This window comes from Triticum urartu, chromosome 1A (assembly GCF_056163025.1).
Source record: "Triticum urartu cultivar PI428250 chromosome 1A, HENAU_Tu73, whole genome shotgun sequence".
NCBI classification, from domain to species: Eukaryota; Viridiplantae; Streptophyta; class Magnoliopsida; order Poales; family Poaceae; genus Triticum; species Triticum urartu.
This window is the reverse complement of record NC_141873.1, coordinates 451,904,258-451,924,319: the sequence shown is the minus strand read 5'-3', so window position 1 is coordinate 451,924,319 and position 20,062 is coordinate 451,904,258. Positions and strand designations below refer to the sequence as shown.

Sequence of the window (20,062 nt, the reverse complement as noted above, 5' to 3'; positions counted from 1 at the left end):
CACTGTTCTGTTTACTATGACACGCTCCATCATTGTCATATTGCTTTGCATGATCATGTAGTTAACTTTTTAGTTGTGGCAAAGCCACCGTTCATAATTCTTTCATACAAGTCACTCATGCATCATTGCTATCCCGGTACACCGCCGGAGGCATTCATATAGAGTCATACTTTGTTCTAGTATCGAGTTGTGATCATTGAGTTGTAAATAAATAGAAGTGTGATGATCATCATTCATAGAGTATTGTCCCAAATAAATAAAAAAGGGGAGAAAGGCCAAATAAAAAAGGAAGGCCCAAAAAAGGGCAATACTACTATCCTTTTTCCACACTTGTGCTTCAAAGTAGCACCATGATCTTCATAATAGAGAGTCTTTTGTTTTGTCACTTTCATATACTAGTGGGAATTTTTCATTATAGAACTTGGCTTGTATATTCCAACGATGGGCTTCCTCAAAATGCCCTAGATCTTCGTGAGCAAGCAAGTTGGATGCACACCCACTTAGTTTCTTTTTGTTGAGCTTTCATATACTTATAGCTCTAGTGCATCCGTTGCATGGCAATCCCTACTCACTCACATTGATATCTATTGATGGGCATCTCCATAGCCCGTTGATACGCCTAGTTGATGTGAGACTATCTTCTCCCTTCTGTCTTCTCCACAACCATCATTCTATTCCACCTATAGTGCTATGTCCATGGCTCACGCTCATGTATTACGTGAAGATTGAAAAAGTTTGAGAACATTAAAAGTATGAAACAATTGCTTGGCTTGTCATCAGGGTTGTGCATGATTTGAATACTTTGTGTGGTGAAGATGGAGCATAGCCAGACTATATGACTATGTAGGGATAACTTTCTTTGGCCATGTTATTTTGAAGAGACATAATTGCTTAGTTAGTATGCTTGAAGTATTATTATTTCTATGTCAATATTAAAATTTTGTCTTGAATCTTTCGGATCTGAATATTCATACCACAATTAAGAGAATTACATTGAAATTATGCCAAGTAGCATTCCACATCAAAAATTCTGTTTTTATCATTTACCTACTCTTGGACGAGCAGGATTTAAGCTTGGGGATGCTTGATGCGTGTCCAACGTATCTATAATTTTTTATTGTTCCATGCTATATTATATTCTGTTTTGGACATTATTGGGCTTTATTATACACTTTTATATTATTTTTGGGACTAACCTATTAACCGGAGGCCCAACCCAGAATTGCTGTTTTTTGCCTATTTTAGGGTTTCGCAGAAAAAGAATATCAAACGGAGTCCAAACGGAATGAAACCTTCGGGAACGTGATGTTCGAAACGAACATGATCCAGAGGACTTGGACCCTACGTCAAGACATCAACCAGGAGGCCATGAGGTAGGGGTGCGCCTACACCCCAGGCGCGCCCTCCACTCTCGTGGGCCCCCTGTTGCTCCACCGACGTACTCCTTCCTCCTATATATACCTACGTACCCCCAAAGTACCAAATACAGGGCCAAAACCCTAATTCCACCGCTGTAACTTTCTGTATCCACGAGATCCCATCTTGGGGCCTGTTCCGGAGCTCCACCGGAGGGGGCATCGATCACGGAGGGCTTCTACATCAACACCATAGCCCCTCCGATGAAGTGTGAGTAGTTTACTTCAGACCTACGGGTCCATAGTTATTAGCTAGATGGCTTCTTCTCTCTTTTTGGATCTCAATACAAAGTTCTCCCCCTCTCTTTTGGAGATCTATTCGATGTAATCTTCTTTTGCGGTGTGTTTGTTGAGACCGATGAATTGTCGGTTTATGATCAAGTTTATCTATGCACAATATTTGAATCTTCTTTGAATTCTTTTATGTATGATTGGTTATCTTTGCAAGTCTCTTCGAATTATCAGTTTGGTTTGGCCTACTAGATTGATCTTTCTTGCAATGGGAGAAGTGCTTAGCTTTGGGTTCAATCTCGCGGTGTCCTTTCCCACTGACAATAGGGGCAGCAAGGCATGTAATGTATTGTTAACATCGAGGATAACAAGACGGGGTTTATATCATATTGCGTGAGTTTATCCCTCTACATCATGTAATCTGCTTAAAGTGTTACTCCGTTCTCTTGAACTTAATACTCTAGATGCATGCTGGATAGCGGTCGATGTGTGGAGTAATAGTAGTAGATGCAGGCAGGAGTCGGTCTACTTGTCTCGGACGTGATGCCTATATACATGATCATACCTACATATTCTCATAACTATGCTCAATTCTATCAATTGCTCAACAGTAATTTGTTTACCCACCGTGAATACTTATGCTCTCGAAAGAAACCACTAGTGAAACCTATGGCCCCCGGGTCTATCTTCCATCATATTAACCTTCCAATACTTATTTATTTCCATTGCCATTTATTTTACTTTGCATCTTTTATTTCTCTTTATCATAAAAATACCAAAAATATTATCTTATCATATCTATCAGATCTCACTCTCGTAAGTGACCGTGTAGGGATTGACAACCCCTTATCGCGTTGGTTGCGAGGATTTATTTGTTTGTGTAGGTGCGAGGGACTCGTGCGTGCCCTCCTACTGGATTGATACCTTGGTTCTCAAAAACTGAGGGAAATACTTACGCTACTTTGCTGCATCACCCTTTCCTCTTCAAGGGAAAACTAACGCAAGTGCTCAAGAGGTAGCGGCGTCTCGCTCTCTGCCATCTCAGGTGGTAGAGAACTCCCCTCCGATAATGAAGGGTTTGGGAGATCGAGGGGAGGGCTAAAAGGCACATGGCATAATAAATCATATAATGTAAACAGCAAAACTAAAAGATAAACAACAAGTATCTAAATACTTACGGTTCGGCCAGGGGCTTCGCCTTGGGAGGCTTTTTGGGGACCAGTTCGTCATCTGAGTCCGAACTGTCCTGGAGGGTCATCTTCCCCCTCTTGGGCGCCTCCCCCTTCGGTCTTCGGAGGCCGCCCTCTTCTTCTTCCTCCCCTTTAAGGGGGAATCGCTCTCCACTTTCTCCTCCTCTTCTTCCTCCTCTCCCTCATGGGAAGAGAGGGCTTCGGTCTCTCCGGACACTGCGTCCGAAGGACCCTTGCGGTGGAGACCGCCTCTGGCCTCCTTCCCTTTTTCTTCTTCGTCTTCTTCTACGGCGCCTGATAGGGCACCGGGACCAGCATATCTGTTAGCTGGGGTATGGCTGGATCTTCGGGCAGCGGTGCCGGACACTTGATCCTCTCCGTCTTTGCCGTCCAGCCCTTTACAAAGAACAAGCAGCGCATTATGTCTAAACTAATTTACTGAATAGGTACTCTGGAAGATTATACTTACCGATGAGGCCGGGTTCTAGATGTCGAGACCGATATCTTCGGTCTTCTTTGGCCATGTTTTTTGGGCCTTGTAAAGCAACTTCCAAATATCTTAGTGTGTCGTGCCGAAGAAGTGCTTCAAAGTCCATGGCTCCTCCGGACTAAACTCCCACATATGAGAGGCCCGGAGTTGGCGAGTGAGAGTCCGGCAGAAGAGCAGCACCTGAATCACGTCAGTGAGACCAATGTTTTTATCTTTCATGTTGGTGGTGTGCTTTTGCAGCATCTACACCTCCACTGTGGACCCCCAGTCAAGGCCCTTAGCGGTCCAGGAGGTGAGCCTGGTAGGGTTTCCGGATCAGACGGCAGGTGTGGCTCCCCTGTTGGCATTGCGGGGTTCGGTGATATAGAACCACTCCTGTTGCCACACCTTCACCGTCTCCACGAACGCCCCTTTAGGCCAGACGGTGTTGGGAAGCTTGCTCGCCATGGCCCCACCGCAGTCCGCATGCTGTCTGTCGACCACCTTCGGCTTTAGATTGAAAACCTTGAGCCATAAGCCGAAGTGTGGTGGGATGCAGAGGAGAGGCTCACACACGACGATGAACGCCAATATGTGGAGGAAGGAGTTTGGGGCTAGATCATGGAAATCTAGCCCGTAATAGAACATGGGGCCGCGAACTAAGGGGTGGAGGGGAAACTCTAGTCCGTGGAGGAAGTGGGGAATGAAGATTACTCTCTCGCCGGGCTTCGGGGTAGGTGTGACCTGACCCTTGTTGGGGAGCCTGTGCGCAATGTCCGTGGGCAGATAGCCTGCACCCCAGAGCTCCTTGATGTCCTTCTCAGTGACGGAGGAGGCCTCCCACTTTCCCTTGGAACCAGATCCAGACATGGCTAGGGAGGTCGGTGGCGGTGGGGAAGATTGAGATTTTGGGCGTTGGGGCTCAAAGGAAGGGAAGGCAGGAGCTAGGAGAAGGCATGGGGGAAAAGGAGGAATATTTACCTTCTTATAGGCGGTGAAATACCAAATGCCCCCCTCTCGAGCCTTAAAACTCGCATGTTCCCAAAGAGATCGTATTGATGAGGATCCCGCAATGGGTGGGCATGATCTCTATTTTGACAAGACGTGTGAATGGAGGCTATGCCTTGAAACGTGAAGCGGGAGGCGTGAAAACGGTTTGAAACGTTCAAGAGCCAGATATGACGCTTCGCCAAAAAAGGTTGTCAGTAAAAGATATTGTTTTACCTTGATGTCTTGCCTTCATGGCTATGGGTTATATTAATTATACAGAGCCGGATACAGATCCTTTGTGCAGGGAGTTAGCTTAAAATGTTTAAAGAGAAGGAACTCGCCTTGCAATGTCGAAGACAATCCGCGTGTCGAACACAACGTCATCGAAGACTGGTTCAGGGGCTACTGAGGGAGTCCTGGATTAGGGGGTCCTCGGGTGTCCGGGCTATTTGATGTTGGCCGGACTGATGGGCCGAGAAGATACAAGCAGAAGACTTTCCCCCGTGTCCGGGTAGGACTCCTGTATGCGTGGAAGGCAAGTTTGGTGTCCGGATATGTTCTTTCCTTCCCTCACAAACCGACTCTGTACAACCCTAGACCCCTCCGGTGTGTATATAAACTGGAGGGTTCAGTCTGTAGAGATCATCAGAATTCTCATAGGCTAGAAAACTAGGGTTTAGCCATTACAATCTCGAGGTAGATCAACTCTTGTAACCCCTATACTCATCAAATACAATCAAGCAGGACGTAGGGTTTTACCTCCATTAAGAGGGCCCGAACCTGGGTAAACATTGTGTCCCACTTGTCCCTTGTTACCCTCGATCCTCAAATGCATAGTTCGGGACCCCCTACCTGAGATCAGTCGGTTTTGACACCGACAGGGGGGGTGTCATTGTGGAGTGCAGATTCCTTCGATCTTGGCGGCATTCTCTAGGCTATCTTGAATCATCGCTCAGAGATTCCTCGGCATCGGCGATGGGAGCTCTTGTTTGTCTCCTTTAATTTACATGTGACCACATCATCAGGTCTCTCGGCCCCTTCTGCTCGCCTACAGGGACAACACTCCTCAGTTTGGAGCGGGGTGGCCGAGGGTCCTCTCTGGCGACAATTTGGTGGGGACACCGAGGCATGGTCAATTTTTTCATTAAGGAGGCATGTGTTCATAGGTTTCTTCTAGCTGTGGTTCAACCACTCCCATGCTTTTTCTCGATGGCTCGCCGAATGCGCTCCTGGTTTTTTGTTAGCCTTGTTCATTGTGTGTATTTGTTTTTCTTTGAACAACATGTATGATGATTTCTCAACATTTAGTATCATTCAGTCCTTTGGGGTGAAAGCTTATTCTCTGGAACAATAGGCATCAAAGGAGACACATCCTCACCAACTTGCACTTACAGATGCACCAACTTTGGTTTGAGGGGATCTAACAAGCATGCTCTTAGAGAAACTCTAGCAGGGTCACCATATTGGTTTGACCGCTATAATAACTGCCAATATTGGCGATTTTGGACCAAAATGGCACTCTGACAGAGTTTCCATAACCGACGAAGGGCAATCCATATTGAGTGAGCGAGCCTTCGTATTTTAAGGTTGTGGGCATTGATTTGGGCCGTACGCAAACTGCTTGTGTCGGATGTTTCACCTCCTTCCTCAATCTCACGTGTGTCCCATCTTATCTTCGTGACAATGGCATAGACGACCAGATGTCCATGGCACCAGGAAGAGTGTCAATTAATGGTGGTCGTCGTGTGCCAACAACCCGCGGTCATTTCTGCCACATTTCGCCCTCGATTGCTACATTTTCCCACCGACCATTGTTCATGTATAAAATGGTCATCACCATGTCCGAATAGCTAACCTCCATCGCTCGGACACATATTGCCGCCATCCACAACCTCCACTTTCCTAACCTCCACCCTTCCACTTTACTCCCCATCACCGTGTCGCTTCCCGTATGGTTGAACTAGGTGTCGCTTTCAGGGGAGGAGGAGCTTATGGTGGACAAGGAGCAAGCGAGCGAGGGGGGGCTTATCGTCAAGGAGGAGGTTAAGCACCATTATGTGCTGGAGGCAGTGTAGGAGGATCCTGCCTTCGATGAGTGCCCGGATAGGAATTCCAAAACACACTCTGTTGAGTGGGTTATCCAGCACAACTACGTGTGGATCACGTATGAGAGAAAGTAGAGAGCTCGCACACACATATCAAAACGGGCACTGTGTGCTCCATGTCGCTTCACTGTCAAGGAAGCATGGGATGAGTGGTATGCCGCTTCCACCTCGGTCATCTGCCTCGTGAAATCTTCAAGCATACCGTCGTCGAGAGGGGTTAAAGGCCGAGATGACTGTGTCATGTGGCTCCATTAGAAGGAGGAACATGCGGATTTGGCAGCGGCGAGGCAACACATCAGATGACGCACATTCGACATGAAGATGGTGACATCCACCGAGACAAATTGCGCCATGTTGGGCCTCACCCCTATTGAAAATTCTGACCCCGACCCGACGATAATGGGTAGGAATGCGACGAAGACGAGGTCGAAAAACAGTCACACAACCTGCCTGAATGACGAGTGCACTCGTCACATATGCATTTGTCCCGTGCACCACATTCACCTGATGGTGGTGGCGAGCAACTAGTGCTTCTCCCAAGATGTAAGCAATCATCAGATTAGTAAAACAATGTTGCTAATTGACTTTTATACCCCACGAACCACTTTGTGATACAATATTATCTTACTTGGTGTTTTAATCCCTCAAATTCAGTGTGTGGATTTTTGAGATGATGTCACACAAAAAAAAAGATATAAAGACCACATGGCGATTCTATGTTTGCACACAACCGCCGCAATCTCTATATTCATATGAAGCATGCTTCATATGCAATACGGCGACTGCGGATACAACGACTTTGATAGAGTTGCTCTTGATTAGACGCCATCGTCCAAGTGCTGATATCTGGCGTGATGTACCACTGGCTCATTTCTTATACTCTTGACTTCACTTCTAGGAGTACCTGGTAAGCTAACTGACGTGGCAAGCAACTTGAAAGGTATCGCATTTGCTTTCTTCGGTTGAACTTGTTGCCACATAGCAACAACACTGGCCAAAAAAGCATAGCAGAGACCGAGCTCCACATAGCTTGTTATTTCTTTTCAGCGAAAATACTATTTCTACACATTGAAAAAATCTGAATAAAATATATACATAGATGTTTATTTGTAGTATACATGTATAAAATTTCATGAACATATATGTTAACATGTAATGTATATAAAAAAGATAAATACACAGATTAAAATGGGCTTTATCTTTGTCGTTTTTGGGCCAGATATTTATCTTTTTTGTGTAGCATGCAAATAATCAAATTACCTGATGAAACTTTTTTGTAACTTGACGAACAGTCATATGTATTTGTATAAAAAGATTTGATATTTTTTAAAACTTTTAAGTATATTCTGATTTTTTTTGATAAAACGGGCTTCATGGAGTCCGGCCTCTGCGACGCCTCACTCCAACACTGGCACTCCTTTTCAAACTTGTATTCTTTCTGCATTCTGCAAACGCACTATTCAGCGGGCCACCATGATTTGACCATGGAGACGAACTGCTAGATATTTAAACCCGACGCGCCTGAAACATCCGCGTCGTGCGACGCCTGCCAGGCGACCACGCACAGCGCGCACAGACCCACGTACGTACGTACCCCGACCGATCGACTGGCCGCCCCACTCACTCCCGCGAGTTTGCCCGGCAGCGTACGGTCGCCTTGGCCCAACGGTGGCCGCCCAAAGTGGCACGGCACGACGCCGACCGGCGACCGCGAGGCGGGCGCATCGCGCCGTGACACGTACGCGCGCACCCGCCGGGCATACGCGACCGCGACGTGCACCGGCGGCCACGCGGCGCGACGGCCGAGGTTGCCGCCGCGCCTGTCTAGCACCGATCGACCGGACGGTGGCCGCCCGCGCTTCTCCCGGCCGGTCAGCGCGTCGCGGACGCGATGCGATGCGATGCGACGTGGGTCGCGCGGCTGATCAAGCCCCCGCCCTGGAAGCGCGTGCATCCCTTTTGCCTCGGGCTGTGGTTCGGCCACGCGGGCGTAGTGCATGCACGTACGTATCGGTCGACGGTGGATGGACATGCTGCTCGGGATCGGCCACATCCCATGTGTTCTTTTGTGCTTTGGGTATGTACGGTCCCTGTCCATGCTCACGATGCCACACCACATGGGAGCCATGATCGGCCCTCGTGGCATGGGATGGCACCATCGACCATGTGTTTTGGCAACCAGATCAAAGAAAAGGCCCGCGGAGTTGATTTGCACGCGAAAAAGTTATGGCCTTTGATCATGTGTTTTAGATGGAGAGAAATGCAAGGGTCTTTGACAATGCCTACACGTACGCTGCTTGTGATTGATCAGATCGAAGAGGATGTTAGGCAATGGGCTGTCGCTAGTCTAGGTCGTTTCATGCTCCACTGTGTGTGTTGAGTTGTCTTGTTTAGATGTCGTCGTTTTCACCCTTCCCCGTCGGGGTGTTTTGGGCACTGATGAGGGTACGGTGTTTTGGATCTTGGTCTCCATAGAAGCCGAATTAGAAAAAAAAAATCAAAAACCAAACTTTTCAGTTTTAAGAAAAGCTATGTTTTTTTTACAAATAAACAAGGATGTGTGGTGTATGTGTCTGAAATTATAGGATGAAATACATTAAAATGCGACCTGTATAAAAAAGACAAATTCATAGTCTGTGTGTTAGAATTATTGGGCATAACCCATATAATAATTCATATTTTGTGCCAATAATTCAAAGTAAATCCCAGAGGCTCATGTGGCCCATCCATGCATGACAAGGTTGTGTGGAAAATTAACCAATGCCACGTGTATGCGCTGTTTTATCACGCGAGAAGAAAATTGAAACAATTGACGCATAAATGGGAGAAGAAACTGAACACTTCGTGTGAGTTTTAGTACGCTCGTTTCTTCTCTCCTTAATGGTTTTTAGTGCGTCTGTTTAATGGTGTTTATTGCACCGGTTTCTCTTCTACTAATGAAGGCCAGTTTCAACTCTTCTCACGTATATAAGAGGTCGCTCCTCTATTGTTCCAAGTAGCACAACAACCTTTCTGTCTCATTCCAAAGCATTAAGCTGCCGATCTCTTTCCCATCTCTCTTTCTGGCGTGCACCAGGAAGTGAGACAGCAGGCCTCCGAAACCCCGCCTCTTGTGATCCGGTATGGGAGAGGGGCGATCAGGTTTTTGGGGAGCGTCCTTACGCGACTGCTGGAATCTTGTTCATCGTGGCTGCGAACGGCGACATCACTGACGACGAGTTCCCCAACGACGACTTCTTCCCCGACGTCAACGACCTCTTCAGCGACATGACGATCGGGACATCTGCACCTTCTGCTACTGCGCCGTATGCCATCTCATCCTCACTGTTAGGGCTAGCATTTGGTTTATTGCTAATAGCAATTGACATGGATATGATGCATTTTGCTTATGATTTTGATTGCATGACTAGTCTCAACGAATTGTTGCTAGTTTCTAGTTTCATCAATATATTGCTATTCATGTTTTATCCATTATTTTTCTGGATTAAACTAAACGGGAAAATGCCTAATTATTCAACAATCCAAAAACCTGATATGTGTAGGCAATTTTCTCCTATTGCTTTTGCTGCAACTCTCAAGCCCGCACCATTTGAGGGCGTGAACTATAAGAGGTGGCGTGCGAGGGCAGTTCTTTGGCTTACCACCATGAACTGTTTTCACGCCTCTAAAGGCAAGCCAGAGGGAGAGCTGACTGCTGAGCAGGAGCAAGCTTTTCAGGCTACTGACACCCTCTTTAGAGGTGCTGTCTTGAGTGTTCTTGGCGACAAGATTGTCGATCCATTTATGACCATCATGGTCGGTAAAGATATGTGAGATGCGCTCGAAGCCAAGTTTGGAGTCGCAGAAGCAGGAAGTGAGTTGTATATCATGGAACAGTACCATGACTACAAGATGACTGATGACCGCTCCGTTGTTGAGCAGGCTCATGAGATTCAGTCGCTCACTAAAGAACTTGAGCATCTCAATTGTGTGTTACCGGACAAATTCATTGCCGGAGGCATCATTGCCAAGCTTCCACCTTCATGGAGGAATTTTGCTACCTCTCTGAAGTATAAGAGGCAAGAATTTATTGTTGTCAATCTAATTGGCACTCTTGATGTGGAAGAGAAGGCGAGGGCAAAAAACACACGTGCTCGTTTCTATGAGGGGAATACTAGTGCCAATTTGGTACAAAAGAGAAATTTCCAAAACCACAAACCCAAGAACAAAAATAATTATGCGGGCAAAGGAAAATTTGATGGCAAGTACAAAGCCCCCAACCTGTCAACTTCAAGAAGAAGAAGGATACTTATAAGAAGAAAGGAAAGTGCCATGTATGTGGCAGTGAAGAACATTGGGCTTCATCTTGCAAGGACCGCTGGGACATGTGTCAGAATGAGAACAATAGCAAGACCGCTAATGTTGTTATTGGCGATGTTGACATGAAAGATATCGGGTATGGTAAATTTCCTACCATTCTTTCAGTATGTCATTCTCCAGATTGGTGGATTGACACCGGTGCCAATGTACATGTGTGTTCTGACATAAACATGTTTTCTTCTTATCAGGTCACAAGAACTACACCCGTGCTGATGGGAAATGGGACACATGCTTCTGTTCATGGTGTTGGTATGATCGATCTGAAGTTTACTTCGGGAAAGATCGTGCGATTGAAGAACGTGCAGCATGTCCCTGCTATAGATAAAAATCTTGTCAGCGGTTCTCGTTTGTGTCGAGATGGTTATAAATTGGTATTTGAGTCCAATAAGGTTGTAGTATCTAAGTGTGGATAATTTGTTGGGAAAGACTATGAGAGCGGAGGCTTGTTCCGCTTATCTTTGTCAGACTTTTGCACTAAAGTTATTAATCATGTTTGCAGTGAAACCGAATCAGATGTTTGACATTCACGACTTTGTCATATTAACTTTGGTGTCATGACGCGGCTAGCAAATTTGAGTTTAATCTCGAAATTTACAATTGTCAAAGGTTCTAAGTGCCAAGTTTGTGTGCAAGCAAAGCAACCTCGCAAGTCTCATACGACTGTTGAGGCGAGGAATTTGGCACCACTTGAACTCATACATTCAGATCTTTGCGAGATGAATGGTGTGTTGACAAAAGGTGGAAAAAGATATTTCATGACTCTAATCGATGACTCTACTAGATATTGCATAATATATTTGTTGAAAACAAAAGATGAGGCTTTGCACTACTTTAAAATCTATAAAGCCGAAGCAGAGAATCAACTCGATTGAAAAATCAATAGGCTTAGGTCGGATCGCGGTGGAGAGTATTTTTCCAACGAGTTCAATTTATTTTGTGAGGAACATGGTATAATACATGAGAGGACGCCTCCCTATTCCCCCCAGTCAAACGGGGTTGCCGAACGAAAGAACCGAACTGTAACTGATTTGGTTAATGTCATGTTAGATACAGCGGGACTTTCCAAGGAATGGTGGGGGGAGGCTTTGATGACTGCAAGTCATGTCCTAAATAGAGTTCCCACAAAGAATAAAGAGATTACTCCGTTTGAAGAATGGGAAAGGAAAAGGCTTAAACTTTCCTACTTACGGACTTGGGGTTGTTTGGTGAAGGTCAATGTACCAATTACTAAGAAGCGTAAGCTTGGGCCAAAAACAGTTGATTGCGTTTTCCTGAGTTATGCTTTCCATAGCATTGGCTATAGATTTCTAGTGGTGAAATCTGAGGTACTTGACATAAATGTTGGTACCATCATGGAGTCGAATTATGCGACTTTCTTTGAGGATATTTTTCCTATGAAGGATATGCCTAGCTCATCTAGTCAGAGGTCAGAGGAAACTCCTGGACCTACTGTTCCATTGGAACATTCCGATAAAAACACACAGATATTCCTGAGGAGGATGACAATGAAGCTCCTAGAAGGAGCAAGAGACAAAGGACTGCAAAGTCATTTGGTGAAGATTTCATTGTGTACCTCGTGAATGATACTCCGACTTCTATTTCAGAAGCTTATGCATCTTCTGATGCTGACTACTGGAAAGAAGTTGTGCGTAGTGAGATGGATTCTATCATGGCTAACAGGACATGGGAGATCACTGATCGTCCTTATGGGTGTAAACCTGTAGGGTGTAAGTGGGTGTTTAAGAAAAAACTTAGGCCCGATGGTACAATTGAAAAGTACAAGGCGCGGCTTGTAGCCAAGGGATATACCCAAAAAGAAGATGAAGATTTCTTTGATACTTATGCGCCCGTGGCCAGATTGACCACCATTCGAGTACTACTCTCATTGGCTGCCTCACACAATCTTCTCGTTCATCAAATGGACGTTAAGACAACTTTCCTAAATGGAGAGTTGGAGGAGGAAATTTACATGGAACAACTTGATGGTTTTGTAGTAGATGGTCATGAAGGAAAAGTGTGTAAATTGTTGAAATCTTTGTATGGTTTGAGACAAGCACCTAAGCAATGGCATGAGAAGTTCGAAACACTTTGACATCTACGAGCTTTGTTGCAAACGAAGCCGACAAGTGTGTGTACTATCGCCATGGTGGGGGCGAAGGAGTCTCTACTCCTAATGGAGCAGTTGGTAGTCTCGCTTCCAGGTTTTCTTTAGTCCTACCTCCTCTGGTTTTTTTGGTACCTCCTCCCACCTCTAACTTATTCACCAGAAACCGGAAAAACCTCCTCCTGAGGCCCCAACCCACACCCATCCACGTACCAAAAAAATAGACCTGCGAAGGTTAACCAACGAAAAAAGACCTACGAAGGTTAACCAAAGCTACGAGTACGAGAACCACGCCCAGCCGCCATAGTGGAGTCCTACGCCGCCACCGAGATCTGAGATGAGCTGGCCACCGGACACCATGACCTCCATCCCCAGCCGGCCGCCACCACCCCCTCCCCCAGCAGCCATGTACAGCAGGGCAGCGATGGGTATCAGCCTCCCTCCTCCCTTCGCCCAAGGCTAGGAACTCCCCTCCCCTACCCGATCTCCTCCCTTCGTGCAAGGCCACGAGCTCCCCTCCCCTACCCGATCTGACGGAGAGAGGGCCAGGTCTTGCCACTCCGGTGTTTGATGTGGCCAGATTCGGCCGGGGGATTCGCCGCAGAGCCTCCATGTCGGTGGAGCAGCAGCAGCCCGACAGAAGGTGGGTTCCCAATCCATTTTTTGGTGATTTGTCTATAGTTAGATTAGCACAGGGAGGGAGCAGTGCAGCGCGGATTAGAAGAACGGACATCAAACTCTCCATTAGATTAGTTCATATTATATTCCTACTATCATAGTTCATATCATAATGCTGATGCCTCTTTAGATCCAGCGCTCAAATAAGATTAGGAGGACGGGCATCACACTCTCCGGGAGCAAACAAGATACCACATACCGATCCTGTCAGTGCATGTAATATCACTATGTTGTATTAACAAATCTGCCTAATGTTGTATTAACAAATCTGTCTTTTCTTTTTTCACATTGTGTAGGATTCGGAATTATGACAGGGAGTCAGGGACACAATCAAATTTATACCATCCGTTGTGATTCAATTTGACCATTTCATTAAAATTTCCGGATGGATCTTAATTCCTCGGGAATGATGTGGTTCTGGAGTCTATTGTTAATCTCTTCTATCGTAGATGTTTCACAAATCCAACTCCCATGTTGATTTTCTGATCATTCTTTGGTCTGGAGTCTGGACTATACATGATATATGTATTATATCATCATCACAATATGATTATTTTTCTTCTTCTCACAAGGCGCTTCCGATGCACAGATGGTGGCAATGAAGCGGCAGGCTCCGGAGAGCGTGCAGGGGAGGAAGGAGTTCCTGGTGGAGGTGCTGATGCTGACGGTGCTCAGCCAGCCTAACTTCGTCAGCCTGGTCGGCTTCTGCGCGCAGGGGGACAAGCGCCTGCTATTGTATGAGTACATGCCCTTCGGCAACCTAGAGAGCCATCTCTTTGGAATACTTCGTCTCAACTTGCTCTCTGTTTGGTCCAGTTCATCTCTGCAATGCAGTTAATATGTATCTATCTCTGCTCTTAACATATTATAACTAAGCATCCCTATTGAAATGCATTGGCTTTTCTTCATGATGCATGTGTTATGGTAGTAGTTCTGTTTGTGTGGTAAACCTTCACTCTACTGGTGTGTGTTCTAGAAAGTTGTTCGTGTGGATTTGGGAAATCAAAGAAGAAAAGAAATGGGTCATAGAAGAATCATCTATGGTTCTCCTTTCTCAGTTCTGGGAAAGAGTTCACTTCAAGAATTTGCTTTTCTTTTTGTTCACTTTCAATTCCCCTTTGTCAATCCCTCTCTCATTTGATTGCAGGATATAGGCTTTCAAAGGTGGGGCATAGGCTCAGAGGTGAGGCCACTAGCGGTTCAACTTTGCACATATAAGAAAATAAAATCAAAGTTCTGCTGCTGAATAGATATTGTGTTGTAAACTTTAATATACACACACATGGATAAGTCAGTTAACGATTGCCTTCTGTGATCAAATTGGCTTGCTATTCTGAAGGAAATGAGTTGTTTGCTTCTACTTCTGTGATCATGGGTTAGTTGGAAATCAGAATGTACGATTAATTATTAGAGAATGTCGCTCATAGTTAATTTCTATAAATCCGCACTACAAGCTAAATGTGTGCAATTTCTGTTGGGTTCGATCCAATATAGAAATTTGGACAATATATAAGGATCAATACAAATCCTGCTGCCTTCCTATGAATAAATCTTTCAAAGGACATCTTCTAATACAACAGCCACACATTGTTCTTACATATAAATCATATAAATGGATTCATTCAGATTTATTTTGTTTCATGTCCCTAAAAGTTCTCTCATCTTTTGATGTGTGTTTATTGTAGGGACTTACTTGGTGTGAAAATTATGCTCCTGCTTTAATAGCTGATATCAGGAACTATGTTTTAGTGTTTATTCCTTACCACTTCCAATATACTAATGTGCCTACTTTTGTACAATGTTCTTAACTGAAGTCGATTGTTCATGTAGGCACAAATTGGACGGACAAATGTTGATAGAGGAGGAGAACACCATGCAAGTACCTATGTGCCAAAATTGATAGATTTACCTCTAGGCATTGCATTATTTGCCGCAGTTTAGGTGTACTCTTTAAAGAATTTGTAGAAGATAGCAAAGGACTAGATGAAGGATCCATTCCTTTTAGAAACAGGTGGAAAGCATTCAGTTTAGTAAATATTGTATATACCCTTCTCCTGAAAAGTTAAATGTTGTTGCTTGGGAAAAAGGAAAATGCTCACAGATCAAATCCTTCGGTACAATGATTACTTTTTAGGGATGCAAATTTTAAAATTCAGTCATGCTTTATTGGTCGTTTTTCTCTAATAATTATCTTCCATGTAGTATAAACATCTGGAGGTATTATTAGTTTTTATTTTATTTTGTACTATAAGATAATAACAATGCATACAATCAAGACTGAATTAGCTTAGGACATCAAAGGAAGTTCCTTTTGTAACTTGAAGAGTGTTCTTTCATACGTGTTGATAACAGTGTGCCTCCAATTAGTTTCTAGACATCCTTTCCAAGTCTCATACCTTTTATATTCCTCTGTTTTGTCCTTTTAGTCCAATTATTTCTTGAGAACTAAAATAATCATATACTCCCTCCGTCCAGAATTACTTGGTGCTGAAATGCACATCTAGATACATCCATTTCAGTGTCAAGTAACTCTGGACGGTCATTTCTCTTGATTTTTGAACCAAGTGTTATCTTGTTTTCTCGATAGGCAAGAAAGGTCCAACTGGCAAAAGCATAAGAGGATGTTTCTGCACTTCTCTTCCTCTATTGAGTTTATAATGCGTATAAAAAAATGTATACCTGTTTCTGTTCTTGCACCTACATTATTCATTTATGCTCCTTCGACTCCTTTTGAATGTCTTATACTCTCTGCAATCACCAAACTGGAAGACATGCGCTTTTTAGGACATCTTCAATGCAAGACTCTTATACACGCGCTTAAGAGAACTAATTTTTTTTTTGTAAAATACAATAAAAAGAAACACCCAAGCGTAGATCTGTTTCAACGCACACGGTACCTGATGCTAATATAATTTGCCGGCATAGCAGCGATCCATCCAACACGGCAAGAGATACCTAGGCACTCGGTGCTATTTCTCGCGTCAATGCACCCCCTATGCCGGGAATCGATGGCTCAACCGGCAATCGAGCAGGATGGATATCCTAGCGCCTCTATATTAGCACCCACAAGGAATGTAAACAGAGGCGCATATTGTGTTCAACATGATGATACAAGCGAGAGTTGGCCTACGCCGCCAACTGATCTGCGGCAGCATGGAAGGAGTGTTCAAAAGCAGCATGAGCAGTTGTTCTACTGCTGGTCGGAGGGAGAGCTTGGCAAGGGAGATAGAGGGAGCTCTACAACCACGATATTGGCATACAACCCGATGGCATCGTGCCCACGTAAGCTTCTTCCATGTTCCAATTCTTGCACTTGTTGGTATTTTACTATCGAAGCTTACGAAATCTTAGATGTTGCTGACAAAAGACCGAGATACAATATTTCAATTACATGCTATATATTATTCAGCAAGTACGTTCGCAAAAAATTGATCTCAGCAGGTTGGTGTTCATGTACAGGTTGCTATATGAGAATATACTGCGTATTGGTCAAATCTCAAAACAAATGGACCATTCTGACCATAACTATTCCAAAAGCATTGATAGGCTTTTTAAAACATCAAGCTATCTGTATATTGATCTCAGCAGTGTCCAAAATCCAAATGGTTATGTTTGTTCAGATGTTCCTCATTTTTACGTTCTTTGAATTAAAGTAGTGCTTGAGGTTAATAATAAATGATTGTTGGTAACTTAACTAGCTCATGAGAATAATTTGTGATATAGGTTGCTCCTATATGTGTCATTGACAACGTTCTAATGTCACAACTTTTTTTATCATGCACTCTTACAAGGTCATTTCTTCTTGTTTGTTTTTGTGAGCAGAGCAACCTCCTTCTGGATGACAAAAGAATTAGGTCCAGATAATTCGTTCTTTGAGCAAAGCAACTTTGTTGGGGATGCCAAAAGAAGTTTCAGTTTTCTTACTAATTAATGCAGCAATTGGTAAGGATAGAACAATGTCAGTTTTCCTTATGTTGGTTTTGTACTAAACATAATCATTTATGAAAGACCTTGAAAGAACTCTATACAATATGTCAATCAGGAAAATCATGTACTCCCTCCATTCCTAAATATATGTCTTTCTAGAGATCTCAAATGGACTATCGCATACGGATGTATATAGACATATTTTAGAGTGTAGATTCACTCATTTCGCTCCGTATGTAGTCACTTGTTGAAATATATAGAAAGACAAATATTTAGGAACGGAGGGAGTAGCTTTTTGGGCGTTTTCTCTTAGTATTACAACCTTAATCCTTGTTGGGTTTGAAAGAAATTGTGTTAAACATGGTTATGAGCTTATTGGATCTTAAACAAACTACTCCCTCCGTTCCTAAATATAAGTCTTTTTAGAGATTCGACTACGAACTACATAGGATGTATATAGACATACTTTAGAGTGCACATTCACTCATTTTTCTCCGTATGTAGTCCGTAGTGGAATCTCTAAAAAGACTTGTATTTTGGAACGGAGGGAGTACATTACATGTGTAGTAATTTTAGTAGCTAGACATGCATACTCTGCTATGTTAGATTTAGGAGAAAGAGTTGTTTTATTCATTCATCTGGAATTTTTTGTCTATAATGCTGATCTATTTTTTCATCTTTTGATCTTCTTTGCTTCAGTTGTGCTCTTGTTACATTAACTCAGCATGACGGAATGTTTTGTGCTAACATGGTTCATGGTTGCAGGCTGCCGCGACAGAAAATTGGGAGCCCCCTAGGAACAAAATAAAAAAGGTCCCAACCTCCTGTCGATGCTTATCTTAATAACTTGGCATGAATTTTGTTTCTTACATATATTTGTCCATGGTTACCTTTTTCAAACAAGCTTTAGCTTCTACAATGGGATAAGGCCTCACATGAGTGACTGAAAAATCGTCCCTTTTTAAAATTTACCTGATAGTGTTGGGATTTAAATATTTCCTTTTCGGTAACACATTCATGATTCATGTGACATTCTAAAGTAATGCAAATTTGTAATGAATGAATTACACTTTTGTGCAGTACAGAAAGATCCTGCCTTTGCCCTTAATACACCTGATGGGCAATGTCATCACCAGCATGAGTTTGGTCTCCTTAACGCACCCGATCGAGGCCATGGAGTCCATCAAGTGGTCTGTCCTGACAAATGAAATGTGATGAACACCCAGGGAATAATGTACCTATATAGGATTAGGAATCTTTTTGTATCAATGAAATTGTTGTGCATGCTCGTAGGTATATGTTCTCCTATCTTGACAAATGAAATGAGTGATTACAAAACTATTTTTGATCGATGAAATGGATGGATGTATGGACATCTTGTTATGCAGATGTCATGTGTGAAACTCTTTTCAGTTGTATTGTCTTGACTCGTTTAGGATGGCACAACCAGTTTCTACCACAACTATTGTGGTATCAAGTATCAAGGTGAGGCACTTATATGTGATTATCAGTCAACATGAGGTATAACAAGTTGAAGGTCCAGCTATCTCCAGGGGTTCACTACCACAGACCGATGGGTTTGAATTTTGATGTGTGTGTGATTGGGGTGTAAGAGAAAATTTGAGCTGACTGCATCATGCACAACTGCCAGAGGTGGCAAGTTTGGATAGATGGTGGAGAGACGAAAATAGTGGATGAAATAAGAAAAATAAAAGAAGATGAAGAGTTATTTAATGATCAAAGAATTGTCGATAACACCACCCTATTTGCACGAGTGTCCTAAAGGTTTATATTAAACTACAAAAATATGTATGCTCTGTAGCAATGGATGGGCAATTAACTTGCGATGGATTCAGGGAAAGACCATCCAGTTAACGTCTAGCGGGGGCAAGGAGCCAAGAACGTGGCTGCACAAGACACCAATTTACCCGGAGATCACCCTCGGCACCGAAAATCGACCTGGGAGGGCCAGGTCGATGACACGGATCGCCCCAGGTAGAAATCGTATAGTATGAAGCCCATGGCACCAGAAATCGCCATGGGATGGCCATATTGATGTCGTCGCTGAATCCGGCTACTCACCATGACATATATGTGCCCACCGCAGCTCATCAGATCTGACCAAAACATATAACCAGGGAGGGGATGGGCGACATAGCGATTGATGGGGGGGAGGGGATGGTGAGCGTGGATGGGAAGGTGGCAGCGACATGCCACGATTGGGAGATATGGTGGCAGCAACGCCGTGGCAGAGAGAACGAGTGAGAGGGGTGGTTGCGGTGAGAGAATCGGTTGCGAGGGGGACACAAGGTCCATTATGCTAGAGTCAACACGAGGTTAGAAGTTTTGCGACAAGGAAACTATCCAAACGTTGGCAACATTATTTGATAGCTGGCCTGGGATAGACAACGACATCTCATCGTGCAACATGATAAGTAAAGTATTTTGTCTATTGTTATCATGGTTTATTGTTGTTTCTAATAGCTCCACTTGTAGATTTATCTTCCCTATGCATCCATCGACCAATACATTTTATACGTCATCAACAAAGAGGCACATTGTCTATATATTATGGAGCCTATTCAAACATCATG

General features: G+C 43.9%; 1 protein-coding gene and 1 pseudogene across 1 annotated transcript; both read left to right on the top strand.

Annotated features, from left to right (window-relative positions):
• The first annotated feature begins 9,667 nt into the window (after positions 1-9,667).
• LOC147991660 (uncharacterized) lies at positions 9,668-13,014 on the top strand (annotated as a pseudogene).
• Positions 13,015-13,433: 419 nt separating this feature from the next.
• Positions 13,434-16,601, top strand: LOC147991659 (uncharacterized). Its single transcript, XM_087538962.1, has 4 exons — positions 13,434-13,506; positions 14,114-14,276; positions 15,372-15,420; positions 16,470-16,601. Exons 1-4 carry the CDS (start codon positions 13,434-13,436, stop codon positions 16,599-16,601), a joined length of 417 nt encoding a protein of 138 aa, XP_087395088.1.
• The last annotated feature ends 3,461 nt before the right edge of the window (positions 16,602-20,062 follow it).